The 13,929-nt window shown below is 49.5% G+C and overlaps 1 protein-coding gene across 1 annotated transcript in view; it reads left to right on the top strand.

The window, feature by feature from the left end:
* Positions 1-13,929, top strand: part of Dnah10 (dynein axonemal heavy chain 10) — a 114,029-nt gene that overhangs the window by 9,232 nt on the left and 90,868 nt on the right. Inside the window, exons 6-12 of the mRNA XM_077796086.1 lie at positions 2,388-2,598; positions 5,095-5,252; positions 5,930-6,160; positions 7,530-7,720; positions 9,128-9,326; positions 11,813-12,007; positions 13,674-13,844. Coding sequence (XP_077652212.1) covers positions 2,388-2,598; positions 5,095-5,252; positions 5,930-6,160; positions 7,530-7,720; positions 9,128-9,326; positions 11,813-12,007; positions 13,674-13,844 — 1,356 coding nt within the window. The remainder of the gene's footprint in view (positions 1-2,387; positions 2,599-5,094; positions 5,253-5,929; positions 6,161-7,529; positions 7,721-9,127; positions 9,327-11,812; positions 12,008-13,673; positions 13,845-13,929) is intronic.

The raw sequence follows: 13,929 nt of genomic DNA, 5'->3' as shown, positions 1-13,929 counted from the left end.
ACAAGAGCTAGGGAGGAAAAAATGAAGTAAGATAGGAAAAAAAAGGGGCTAGGGAACAAGGGGGGGACAGGAAGTTTGTAGGTGGTAAAGGTAGGTTTTGGCCATTTTGGATAGGGTGGCCTGGAAGACCTCACTGAGAAGGTTTGGTCTAAGAGGATAGTTGGTACAAACATCCTGTTTTGCTAGGACTTTGCAGTAGCCTCCTGAAAGTTCTCCTTGCTCTGTCCTTGCCCTGTGTGCTGCGTTCCCAGCAAACCAACCAGAATGATCCTTTAAAATATAGGTGTTACTGGGCTGGGGCTGGGGCTCAGTGGCAGAGCGCTTGCCTGGTATGTGTGAGGCACTGAGTTCGATTCTCAGCATCACATATAAATAAATAAATAAAGGTTCATCACCATCTAAAAAATATCAAAAAAATATAGGCATTGTTGTCATGGAGACACATGAAGCCCAGGGACTAGAAGAAATAACCAAGGGAGGGAACATAGGTGAAGGGATGGAGGGAGGAGGGACACCCAGAGGCGTGACCGGAAGCCTGGAGAAGGAGTGCTCCGCACTGTGTGTGGTTGAAGTGAGGAGGGCTGGTGGGCTTGTCACTGGTGACTTCCACATGGATGGGTCCCACAGAAGATGGCCACAGAGGACTGACCAGAATGGCCTCTCCATGTCTACCTTGCCCTGTGGATTGGGCCAGCTGGATGCTCCCCACTGCGTGGCCGCATTTCCACTGGTGGGTGCTTGCCTGTCTCCCGTTTTTCCTAGTGTGGATTTCGGGACGTCAAGACCCCTGGCCATCTTCTGAATCAAACTTCTCATTATCGAATAGATCAACATATGACACAATTAATGCCAACAGGTGGCAGGTTGAGTGGCCAACCAAGTGCGAGGTTCCTCTGCTTTCTGTCATGTTCCCTGATGTTTGTTGTATGCAATTCTTTTTTGAAAAATTACATAAGACATACACACTCATTATGAAAGCCCAAGCAAACCAGAGGTACAGAGATAAAGTGCGTCCCCAGGGCTTTGGCCACCAGGGATGACCACTACTGAGTCCACCCGGCCGGCCACGTACTGTGCATGAGTATCCTGGCGTCTGTTTGTCCAGTGCTCTTGTGTCCCGTCCACCACTCTGACTCCAGAGATGTGTGCGAAGGACATCGGGGCCTCCCGAGAGCCTCATGCTGGGCAAAGACAGGACAACCATCATCCTCAACAGGGTGACGATTGCACCAGGTTGAAGCGAAAACCCTTGAGTCCATATGATATTAAAAATCCTGATGGGTCACTTTTGGAGGACCTCAGAGAACCAGGATACTATTTTAAAATAGGCACATAGAGAGAAGCCCAGCATTTACATAGCCTTCCTTACATGGCAGGCAGAGGAGGGAGGTCTCTGTAAGTGTTTCAGCGAGGAGAGAGAATTTTAGACTATTAGAGTATGAATTTTAATATATATTATTGTGTACCATACTACAATACTAGTTTGTAATCTAAGATGAATATTTTAAATTTTAGAATATTTAGAATGTAAGTCTATTCTAGTGGATTAATGGACCTGGGCTTTGAGCATCAATGGGTTGGAGGGGACCATTTATTTTTCTCCTAACAGAAAAGACACCCATAGTCTAGGTGCAGGTGTTCTTGCTTTTGTGGGGCTGGGGGGGAAACGGAGGTTCTCACGCATGCTGGTCAAGCACTGAGCCACTGAGTGCTTGGGGATGAAGGCCTCTGATCAAGGCCACAGGTCCAGCTGCCAACATGCAGGAAATGACACAGAGGGGCCTGCTCACATGCCCCACTGAGCATGCAGTCAGCTTAATGGGCTGGAAGCTTCCACGTCAAGCATTCTGGATGCTTCCATATATCCTCAGAAATGTTTGTAAATTTAAAAAAGGGAAACTAAAAACCAAACCCCAAACCCAACCAACCAGCCAACCACACCAAGCCACATGCAATTGGCACGTTGCTTTTTACGGGGTGGGTGGATGGTTTTGTCACTATATTCCATTATAAGTGCCCATGAAACTTTGCAAAGACCCAGTTCTGGGTCCTCTCACTCCGTTTCCTTGGCCCACATTGGCATGGTGCTGAGGGGGTGCATTGGCAGTGTCCCCGGGCTCCGTCTCTGACTTCTGTTTCCTGGTGGCTGCTGAACAAACAGGACTGTTTTCTGGGTGGCCACATCAGGCTGGTGACAGTTCTTACCCTTGGATCATCTTAAGTGTGGGGCAGTTTCTCCCTCCTTGTGGCTGCGCTCTGGGTTTGGATCCTTTCCTCTTGGCCTATTTGTACTGAAATAGAGCGGAGCCTTTGAGGCCAGGGTCCACGCGAGGCCTGAGTTTTTGGAAATGGCGCCCAGTGACCTGTTCACAAACTTGGCTTCTCAGGTGTTTTTGCCAGCGTTGTCCTTCAACCAGCACAAGACGGACATGACCCTGGGAGTCTCATCTGCGAAGCCTTCTGATTCTTTCTTATATGACATAGACCTGCCCGGGGAGCCAGTGGAGTACCACAGCGTCCAGCTCATACGGGACGAATTCTTAATGAACCTTCAGAAATTTGCAAACAGCATTCAGAGAACAATGCAGCAGCTGGAAGGTAGGATGAGTTTCCTGCTCTTTTGCGGAGAAGGATGGAGCTGTTCTGTTCTCATTGACGATGACTGTGGCTTACATGCACACCGCTGTGCAAACACCAAGCCTGTCACCATGAGATGCAGAAAGGAATGACCCGATCCTTGTCCTTAGGGATCTTTGAGTCCAGAACAAGGAGCTTCAGAAAATATTAAGAACTTTTGGGTTTAGCGAGGGGAGCAGCAGGGGCCACCTGAGGAAGTGGCGCTTCACCTCATCTGAAGGTGGCACCACTGCTGCACTGAGTGGCTCTGCACTCCATTGGAGGGGGCAGGTGGTCCCCAAGAGTGCCTCGGCCTGGGTCAGCCAGGGCAGGGGAGGTGGTGACGTGTGTGGGGAGGACAGAGTTGGGAGGCTGGGAGACTGCCTTAGTGAGGTCTCTCTTGGTGGCTGTAGTTTTAGGGTCCAACCATGAATAGATAACAGAATGTTTACCAGCAGGGCTAGGAAGGAGGCGAGCAAGCTGGCAGTGGGCAATGAGGGAGAAACGGCCCGAAGTTAGACATAATGCCACACAGCACATGGGAGTTCTCAGGTTAGGAAGGCCTGTAAAGGGGGTGGTTATTCTCAGGAAATAAACTCTTTTCTTCCTTTAAAGTAAAATTTAACATCCCTACCCCATGGGAATTTCTCCTGTTGGAAACGGAAAAAGGAGAGACCCTTGTGGAGAGATCCAGACTTTTAAAAATTTCTATAGTGGCGGGGATTGAACCCCAGGTGCCACCACCTGCACGGCCGTTAGAAGCTGGTGAGGGGCAAGGGGGGATTAGAAAAGGCAAACAGATGCACGCAGAGGAAAAACTGAGAGCAGGTGGGACGCCATTCCCCAACAGAGACTGGTGGCCCAGAGCCAGCTCCGACGTGTATCACATAGGCATGATGATAAAAAGGGTATTCCATGGGAAATTTTCTTCAGAGCATGCAGACAATTATAATTATCAACTTATGCTCCTGATTCTCTACCCCTGGCAGTGGTGTCTGAACTCAGGGTTAAGACTGATAGTCTTGTGCCATGCACAGAACCTCCTTTAAGCAGGGTGTCACCATGGCAACTGGGCAGTCTTGACCTGCACCTTTGCACAGGAAGTCCCCCAGCACAGGCATAGCTCCTGCTGGAGGAGTCAAAGACCGTGATTCAAATCACCGCTCCAGGACACCCAGGGGCACTTTACCACTGAGCCACATCCCTAGCCCTTTTTAGTTTTTATTTTGAGTCAGGATCTCACTAAGTTGTTAGGCTGGCCTTAGTTTATGATCCTCCCGCCTCAGCCTCCTGCCTCTCTGGGATTCCAGGAGTGTGCCACCACTCCTGGCTCTGCTGTTTTTTTTTTAATTGTAGACATTATGTATAATTTCTTGCCATTTGTTCCCTCATTCCATATTGCTAGTTTACTGTCTTCCTTCTGTTATAGTTGCATTCCTTTTTATTATTGATTGGTAAACAGCATGTACATTATTACAGCTATAGGAATGTTGTATACTGTAGAACAGAGTAGTGTATTTTGATAGTTTTACTTCTCTTGTACACCTTTTCTGTTCCCATTTACCTTGCTTTTCTTAAAATGTTGTACAAAGGCCTCTTTGTTTTTACAAAATTCCCTGCATGTGAGAAGGCCCTCTTTTCACTGAATGTATTCCTTTCCAGGGTCTTGATGTAATGTGGGCTCCTTGCTATCTCAGCATGTTTCATAGCTGTCTTTTTTATATTGCTTGTAGAATCCTAGGCCTTTTTTCTTAGTTGGGTTTTGCTGTCTCAGTGTACAGGAGTACATCCTTAAGTAGTGATTGTACCTTTTTCATAGCATTCTCTTCTTGTTTGAAGGATGCCAAAATATCTCAAATCTCTGAGACAAATAGTTGGGATTAATTTTTTTCTTCTTTTCTTCACCTTATCTTCATTTTCTTTTCCTTTCTCTTTTTTTTTTTCTTTTGAGTACTTGGGATTGAACCCAGGGCATTTTTACCATGAACCATCTCCAGCCCTTTTCATTTTACTTTGAGACTGGGTCTCACTAAGTTGCCCAGGCTGGCCTCCAACTTTTAATCCTCTTGCTTCAGCCTCCCAAGTTTCTGGGATTACAGGCATGTGCTCCATCTCAATTTCCTGTGAGGTCATTTTTTCTGGTTTATCTTTGTATTATTATAGGGGTTTTCTTAAATATCTACTGAACTCTGATTTTATGACTCATTTTTAAAAACTGAATTCATTAAATTGTAAATTCAGAAATATCTTTGATAGCTAAGTCATTCTGCTTGAACTTAACCCCTGGAACAGACATCTAAAGTGTTTTAATTAACATTCTAATAAAGGAAAATGAGATAGAGACAGATTTGGAACAGAGCTAAGATGTTAGACCTTGTACTGCTATATGGAGAGAAGAACCAGCTGACTAACTCAATGTTATTGTTTGGAACCAATTTTCCTAAACTAGTGACCAACTAAACACTTTCATTTTTCTAGGTGAGATCAAGTTGGAAATGCCAAGCATCAGTTTAGAGGGCGAGGTGTCTAACCTGGCGGCTGACCCAGACACCGTAGAAACCTTGGAGCAGTGTGTGATAAACTGGTTGAATCAGATATCTGCAGCTGTCGAGGGCCAGCTGAAGAAGACACCCCAGGTGATTGGCAGGGCTTTCAAAGATCCTTGATAACAAGTGAGGCTTTCTGCCCCAAGAAGGAGCCGGAAGTCTGGGATCTTCGTGAGTTTGCCTATTTTTTTTTTTTTTTTTTTTTTACTGTTTTGTAACTTCCTTAAAAGGTCAAAGTATGCCTAGAATGTGTGAGACCCTGGGCTCCATCCCTAACACTGTCCAAAAAAACATATACACACACACACACACACACACACACTAATAATAAATAAAAGATCAAAGCAAACACACCCAAGATATCATTCCTGGGCTTTTTGTTGTTAGTGAGCTACCTCGTAATTCCTAGACTGGAAAGATAATTCTGTGTAGCAGCCGGTATTATTTGGGCTGCCCAAAACAGGAACCCCAACTCAACTGAGAATCTCTTGGTTCCAACCTCCTTCCTGGGGGTGAGGCTTCTCCATAGTGCAGCTTTCAGCCGTGTCTGGCAGATGGCCTCGCCCAGAGGAAGCCTCTGCCTGGCATTCCCACCTGGAGTCCTGATATTCTGATTGGATTATCCTAGCTCCTGAGCCCGCCCCTGAGACCCTGCACGGGGTCTGCCTGTGCTGAGCAGTTGGGATGAGAGGATGGACACTGGAGAAGCTGATAAACACCCTGGGTTAACAATGAGAGTGTGTGTTGATGTCCCTGTCCCCTCGCAGGGTAATGGCCCTCTGGCTGAAATTGAGTTCTGGCGGGAAAGAAACGCCACCTTAAGTGCCCTCTATGAGCAGACAAAGCTTCCGACAGTCAGAAAAGTCTTGGACGTGATCAGGGAGTCGGACTCCCTGCTGGTGGCCAACCTGCAGCCAGTCTTGGCGGAGCTGTTCAAGTACCACATTGAGGCCTCGGACAACGTGCGCTTTCTCTCCACCGTGGAGCGTCACTTCAAGGTCCGTCCTGTGCTGCGCCTCGCCCAGTCGGCTCTGGGAGGAGGTTGTCACATGTAAAATTCCTTATGGAACATGAACTTCCAAGGGGATGTCCATAGGTGTTAAATCCAAACGGCGCTGGGTACCCAGCTGTGGTCTGTGAACTGAAACCCGTGTCTGTCAATCACTAACTCAGACTTTCTTTCTTTCTTTCTTTCTTTCTTTCTTTCTTTCTTTCTTTCTTTCTTTCTTTCTTTCTTTCTTTCTTTCTTTCTTTCTTTCTTAAAGAGAGAGAGAGAGAGAGAGAGAGAGAATTTTAATATTTATTTTTTAGTTTTTGGTTTTTTTTTTCGGCAGACACAATATCTTTGTTTGTATGTGGTGCTAAGGATTGAACCCGGGCCACACTCATTCCAGGCGAGCACGCTACTGCTTGAGCCACAACCCCTGCTAACTTTCTTAACAGCCACTGGGCTGTCTCCCTGTGCTGTGGCCTGGCAGTCCTGGGAGACCTCTGCTGGGGATTCATCTTGGCCCCTGTGGCAGGCGGGATGGCCTCTCTGCCTCCTCTCTGCCTCCTTGTCTGGGTCTTGGTGCCCCTTGGCTTCTCTCTCTTTGCGTGGGTGCTTACGCTTATGCTTCAGGGGAATAGAGTGTCCACGCTTCTCCGTGGTACCCAGCTTCCAAGGGGCAGGGAGCAGGCCCCCTGAGCATTCTGCAGCCTGTATTCCACATGCAGAGCCTTCCCAGGTCCAGGGGTGGAGAGGAGTGCATGTCCCCTGGATGGAGCAGGCCGAGGGCAGGCGGGGCAGGACTGAGGGGCCACCCTGCTGTCTCTGGAAAAAACAGCATGTAGTGCCAGATGGCGTGCCCCATGCTTACTGCACGTGTATCTACCTGTCCGGGACTCTGCGCCTGCGGAGTCAGCTGACTGTGGGTGGAAGGTGTCTGGGGAAAAGCTGCATCTGTTCTGAACGTGGGCAGGCTTTTTCCTTGTCATTATTCCTGGAACAACACACACACACACACACACACACACACACACACACACACACAGAGCAACTGTTCATAGCATTTCCACATGTTAGGCATTGCCTGGGATCTGGAGGAGACTTCAGCCCTCGGGAGGAGGTGAGCAGGGATGTGCATACGCCAAGCTGTGTGTGAAGGGACTTGAGCAGCCACAGGTTTAGGGGAAGGATGATTAGGCGCACGCTTCCTTACACCTCTGGCATCTGCTTTACTTACTTCATTCACGAACCTCATTGAGCTTTCTGCATCAGAGCGCGTCCAGTTTGCATTAGGAGAGGACGCTTCTTGCACACACAGCCTCTGGAGCCACCAGGCTCATCTCGCGCCCTTCTCTCTCTCCTGCATGTCCCCTTGACAGAACATCACACACGGGGCCAGCTTCCAGGTGGTGCTGGACACCATCCCCTCCATGATGAGCGCTCTGCGTATGGTGTGGATCATCTCCCGGCACTACAACAAGGACGAGAGGATGATCCTGCTCATGGAGCGCGTGGCGTGGGAAATCGCTGACAGGGTGTGCCGGGTGGTCAACCTTCGCACCCTGTTCAAGTAAGAGGTGGCCCTGCGGCGTTGTGCTGGGAACTTAAGAGGGCCTCGTGGGGCTGCAGCTCCTGGTGTATCCACAGGACTGCGTGACGGTGGTCATGGTCGTGTCGGAATATTTGCCTTCTTATTCCCCAGAGAAATCTGGGAACTTGGAGCAGTCACAGCTGACCCAGATGCCCTTTGCTTGGAGCAGTACATGTCCTTTTGGGTCAGACTTCTTTCACTTAGTAGTACGCTCTCAAGGCTCTTCTGGGCTGCAGATACGTCAGTGCTTCATGCCTTTTTATGGATCATGTTCCGTTGCCTAAAATAAATAAATAAATACATACATACATACATATATACATACACATACACACATATCATTCACTTGATGGAATGTTCTATATGATTGCACATGTCATAATTATATTTTGATATTTAATTATATAATCTTATCTATACATAAACTTTTGTCTTGGCTGGGGCTTTCTTCCCTGGTTCTACTTGGAGAGACTGAGGCAGAGGGTCCTGGACCCCAGCCCCCTCAGGTGGGCAGCTTTTAGGATGTTGAGGGATGACGGAGGATGTTGAAGGAAATGGAGACGATTTTTCCTTTTCTTTCATTATTTTTGGTGCTGGGGATGGAGCCCAGGGGCTCGTGTGTGCCAAGCCCACGCTCTGGCACTGACCACACTGCCAGGCCCCCTTGTTTTACTTTCTTTCCTTTTTTTTTTTTTTTTTTGTACCAGGGATTGATCCAGGGGCACTTAAGCATAGGGCCACATCCAAAGTCCCCCCCCCCCACCAGCTTTTAATATCTATTTTTTACTTTGAGACAGGGTCTTGCTGAGTTACTTGGGGCCCAAGTTGCTGAGGCTGGCTTTGAACTTGTGATCCTCCTGCTTCAGCCTCCTGAGCTCCTGAGATTATAGGCGTGCGCCACCACATCTAGCCCTTATTTTGCTTTCTTAAAGAAAGATCTGTGTGGATGAAATGGGTCCCCAAATTGTGGCAGTGCTATCTTAGTCTGGCGTTGCAGACCCCACTACTGACCGCTGTCCTGGCAACGGAGGCTCCCCACTCCTCTGCTAGCCCAGGCAGATCCGCCGGGCAGTGTGGCACAGTGGCTGTGGCTGTGAGGCTGGCTGGGCCCTGACTGGGGTTCCCTCCCCACCATGGGGAACTGCAGCGCAGCTGGAGGGAGGGGGCGGGGATAGAGGGCAACACTTCAGGTCACAGCGGGGACTCTGGGAGTCCCTGGCTCTCTGGGGCTCTCTGTGGGAGATGCCTGGCCCCTGGATGCAGGCGGTGCCTGTTTCTTTGCCTGGACTTCTTCCCTGTGGTACTTGGAGAGGCTGCGGCAGCGGGTCAGGGGCCTCAGAGCTGGCCCAGGCCCCTTACGGGCCCCCTTGTTCCCTCACTCTACAGGGAGAACCGAACCAGCGCCCAACACAAAACCCTGGAGGCCAAGAACACCCTCAAGATGTGGAAGAAGGCCTACTTTGACACCCGTGCCAAGATCGAGGCCTCCGGCAGAGAGGCCCGGTGGGAGTTTGACCGGAAGCGGCTGTTTGAGAGGACGGATTACATGGCCTCCATCTGCCAGGACCTCTATGACGTTTTGCAGGTGTGTGGGGGTGACGTGAGAACCAAATGTGACCAGAGAACCCGCTGGAGGGAAAGCAGTTTGTTCTTCCGGCAGTGCGTAGAAGCTGGGGGTCTGAAAGGCCTGAGAGGAGAACACATAGAATGTTCTAGAAGGTGCCACAAGGTGCCATTGCATGCTGGTGGTCTTCGGTGACATCCCTCTGTCCTTGCTCTTTGTTCTCCCACGGTCCCCTCGGCTGCTCGTTTTCTGCAGGGTCCTCCCCTCTCCTCTCTTAATGCTGGAGCTCCTGGGCTGCCCTCTTCTCTGTCTTGATGCCTCATCCTGCTGCGACTGCCTCTGCCTGCCAGGGATGGGGTCTGCCTGTCCGTGGGAGCTGTTGGGGGGATGGAGGGAGTGCTTAGTGTCTGATGGGTGAGTGGGCACAGGGAAGGCCTGCCGACCCTCATCCTAAACATATAGGGAGAGCGCCGCGTGGGCAAGCACGGTGCAGGAGCGAGCAAACACCAGGGTGGACCCCACCGTGGCAGAGGCCAGGGCAGAAAGGAAGTGCAAGGCCTCTTGTTCAAAAAGCAGGAAATAAGGGGCCGGGGCTGGGCTCAGGGGCAGAGCGCTCACCTAGCATGTGCGAGGCCCTGGGTTGGACTCTCAGCACCGCATGTAAACAAGTGAACTTTTAAAAAAGCAGGAAATAAGGCCTTAAAAAGAATGAAGATGTCAGGAAGCTTTTTTTCTTCCCGTGCCTCTATCCTGGCCATGGATTTGAAGTTTGCCAAGATAGTAGGAGGGTCAAAAAAATACATAAATAAAAATAAAAAAAACAGAGTGAAGGGCCGGTGCAGTGGTGCACACCTGTAATCCCAGCGGCTAGGGAGGCCGAGGCAGGAGGATCTCAAGTTCAAAGCCAGCCTCAGCAACAGTGAGGGGCTAAGCAACTCAGTGAGACCCCGTCTCTAAATAAACTACAGAATAGGGCTGGGGATGGGGCTTAGTGGTGGAGTGCCCCTGAGTTCAATCCCTGGTACAAAAAAAAAAAAAGTGAAGACAGACCAGGCCTTGATGCTGCTGGCATCTCAGTGGTTCAAGAGCAGCTTCAAAGGCAGCCCCCGGCTGCTCCTATTGGTGTGTCGCAGACCTGTTCTGTTGCTCTGGGACAGTGGCAGCTCTCCATGTAGCCAGCTCGCAGCTTCGGTCTCACTAGGGGAGAGTCACACCTCTTCCCAAGACCCTGTCCCTCGGGCTCACTGAGGAGCTGGGAGGGAACAGGAACTCAGGGTCATCCTGCCTTTGCCTTATGGATATCATTGTCCCTCCTGCTGGAGCAGGAGGCAGCAGGAGCAGGGAAGGAGGTGGCAGGGTGCCTTGGCATCGAGCATTTCTTTGCCTCCTTACTGCATCTGAAGCAAGCTCTGTTTTTTTTTTTTTTGGGGGGGGGGTGAGGGGGGTGGCTACCAGGGATTGAATTCAGGGACACTTAACCATATCCCCAGCCCTATTTTATGTTTTATTTAGAGACAGGGTCTCACTGAGTTGCTTAGCGCCTCACCATTGCTGAGGCTGGCTTTGAACTCCTGATCCTCCTGCCTCAGCCTCCGAGTCTCTGGGATTATAGGTGTGCACCATGGTGCCTGGCTGCAAGCCCTGGTTTGGACGGCAGATGCCCTTGCTTACTCTGCCCCTGCTCACTCACTGTAGATGCCACGCACTTGCCTCGGCTGGCTTTGAGTCTCAGGAATCCACTGGAAGCCCCTGCTCATGGGGGCATCGAAGTGCTCTGTGTGGTGCATAGGGTTGGGGCAGGTGGTGGCAAGGACAACAGACAGGCAGGTTCTGTTCACCTGTGCACCACGGACTGTGTTGACATAAACAAGTTCACAGAAAAAGTCATTAATTTTGTGATGATGACAGCAGAGCCTTCAACCCGGCCCAGGCCACACCTGAGGGAGGGCCTGTGCACCTATCCAGGGCGAGGGCCTGGGACGCCAGCCCTGGAACACTTCCCTAGTCCTTAGCTTCATGGAGTGTCCGACTAGTGGAAGAAAAGGACAGCAGGTGTGACAATCACATACACACAGCTACAACTGAAAGGCCACAAGAAGCAGTGGAGGGTGCTCTGGAAGCATGGCTAGGATCTGAGCGGGTCTGTGAGTGATGGACACAAGAAAGAGACATTCAGGGCTAAGCAGGAACTATGAGGCTCTTTGAGTGGTGAGTACAAAGTCCCTGAGGCAGGAAGGAAGGGAAAATGACAATGGGCATCTGGCTGCAAGCAGGAGCAGCCCGGGAAGGGTGGGGGGTGGCAGGGGAGAATGTGCAGACACGTGAGCAGGGGTCGGTGTCCAGGTGTGGTCCTAGTGCAGTGGCATAGTTCCAAAGGTCTCAGTGGGTGGTGGTCGCCTGTGTGACCAGTGCTTGTGCTCAGGTAAATGTATATGTGTTCTCCGTTTGTAGTTGGAATATTCATGAGAAAACAAAAACGCAGAGCCTCCTTTTCTGTTGTCTGGCAGGTTATGGAGGAATTCTACAATATATTTGGTCCAGAACTGAAGGCTGTGACAGGGGACCCCAAGCGTATCGATGACGTCCTGTGCAGAGTGGACAGCCTGGTCACCCCCATGGAAAACCTCACCTTCGACCCCTTCAGCAACAAGTCCGCCCAGTACTGGAAATTCGTGATGGACGACTTCAAGATCGAAGTCCTGGCAAGTCACACACCTGTCTATGTGACCTGGGAAGCAGTCACTGTGCTGTCCCCATGTTAAATTTGTTGGGTTGTTTAGTGACACTTAGTTTTTTTTTTTCTTTAGATATTTTTAGTTGTAGGTGGACACGATACCTTTATGTTGTTTATTTTTATGTGGTGCCGGGGATCAAACCCAGGGCCCCAGCCCCTCTTTGCTTTTTTTTTTTAATATTTATTTTTCAGTTGTGGGTGGACACAATACCTTTATTTTTTTTTTAAAGGGAGAGAGAGAGAGAATTTTTTTTTAATATTTATTTTTTAGTTTTCGGCGGACACAACATCTTTGTTTGTATGTGGTGCTGAGGATCGAACCCCGGCCGCACGCATGCCAGGCGAGCGAGATACTGCTTGAGCCACATCCCCAGGCCTTTGCTTTGTGTTTAAACCACGAAAAATAATACCTGCTTATTAGTAAAACCCAGAAACCATACAGAGTAAGATGTGAGGCGAGGTGGACATTCCTCAGCTGTCCCCGCACCACTCCCCAGGCAGACCAAGTTCACATGCAGCTGGATGTGATCAGGGCTTGCTCCATACGGCACAGACCCCCCCGGCCTGGGAATCGAGGTGGGACAGGTGTCACCGCCCCCCACATGGGGACTCTCCTCAGGGTCCTCAGATTGCTGGATCTCATGTCTCCCCTTGTTGACTCCTTTGTTTTTCTGGAGCCCATTTCTGAGTAGCTTCTTCAGACAGGTCTCACGGGACGTATATATTTTTGAGTCTGGTACGAGTGAACTCCGAGGTGAGAGGTACGGAATTCAAAGTGGAAAATCACTTCGGAAATTTGAAGACATCTGTCACTGATTTCTGGCTTCCGGCATCATTCTGCTTGAAATTTTTTAGAACTAACCTCCACTCTTATCGAAGGGGGTGCGGATGGGAGGGTGGCAGCTCATACCAGCCTGGCTGTGCAGAGGCAGGAGGGAGCTGCATTTGCCCCGGGACCTTCACCCCAACCCCCAGCCTGGTGTCTCCAAATGCTCAGCCTCCTAGAGGTTTCTTTTTCTTTCTGGAGCAAACCAGTGCTCACCTGCTCCCCCGTGGATACATGAGGTTATAACTCTTGGCCTTCCTAAAGTTCCTGTGCAGCAAAAAAATCCACCAATTCTCTCCCATTCTTGTCCCCTCCCATGGTTTTTTGTTTGTTTATTTTGGTTTTGTTTTGTTTTGTACTGGGGATTTTGGTACCAGGGGTGTTTAACCACTGAGCCACGCCTCCAGCCCTTTTTATATTTTATTTAGAGACAGGGTCTCCCTGAGTTGCTCAGAGCCTCACTAAGTTGCTGAGGCTGGCTTTGAACTCACTATCCTCCTGCCTCAGCCTCCCAAGCCACTGGAATTATAGGTGTGTGCCATCACACCTGGCTCTTTCCCATGTGTTTTAAAAATATGATTTATTTCTTGTAAATCTTCTCTCCCCCCTTGTTTTGAATTGGCTGGTGAGAGAGAGCAGAAAATCCCTGCAACTAGCTGCTGTTTCTAGCTGTGCCAGCTCCCATGGAAGTGCAGTAGAAATCTGTCCCCCGTTATGGATTTTTTTTTTTCTCGTTTCTTGCCATTTTGTTTTTGCAGAATAGTTACAGGGGCATGAGGGCTGCTTTATGATTTTTTTTTAATTCCAGATTATTGAGAAAGAAGCAAAAAATTTCATTGATGAATCTTTTAAGACACTTCGATCCGCCGAAGCGGCCTTTGACATGCTCTTAAAATTTAAGCATATTCGTTCTCGGGAGGCTGTGAATCGGCAGATGATGATGAAATTTAATGACATTCTCGCCCAATATTGTAAAGAGGTAACTGGAAAATCCATAGCTCTTGTGGCAATAAAAATCCACGTGGCCAAATGGACTGAATCGCCCTTTCCTATGTAAATGCCAG

This window comes from Urocitellus parryii, chromosome 3, assembly GCF_045843805.1.
Source record: "Urocitellus parryii isolate mUroPar1 chromosome 3, mUroPar1.hap1, whole genome shotgun sequence".
In the NCBI taxonomy this organism is placed as follows: domain Eukaryota; kingdom Metazoa; phylum Chordata; class Mammalia; order Rodentia; family Sciuridae; genus Urocitellus; species Urocitellus parryii.
Note: the sequence above shows the minus strand (reverse complement) of the source record. Positions and strands in the feature narration are given on the sequence as shown.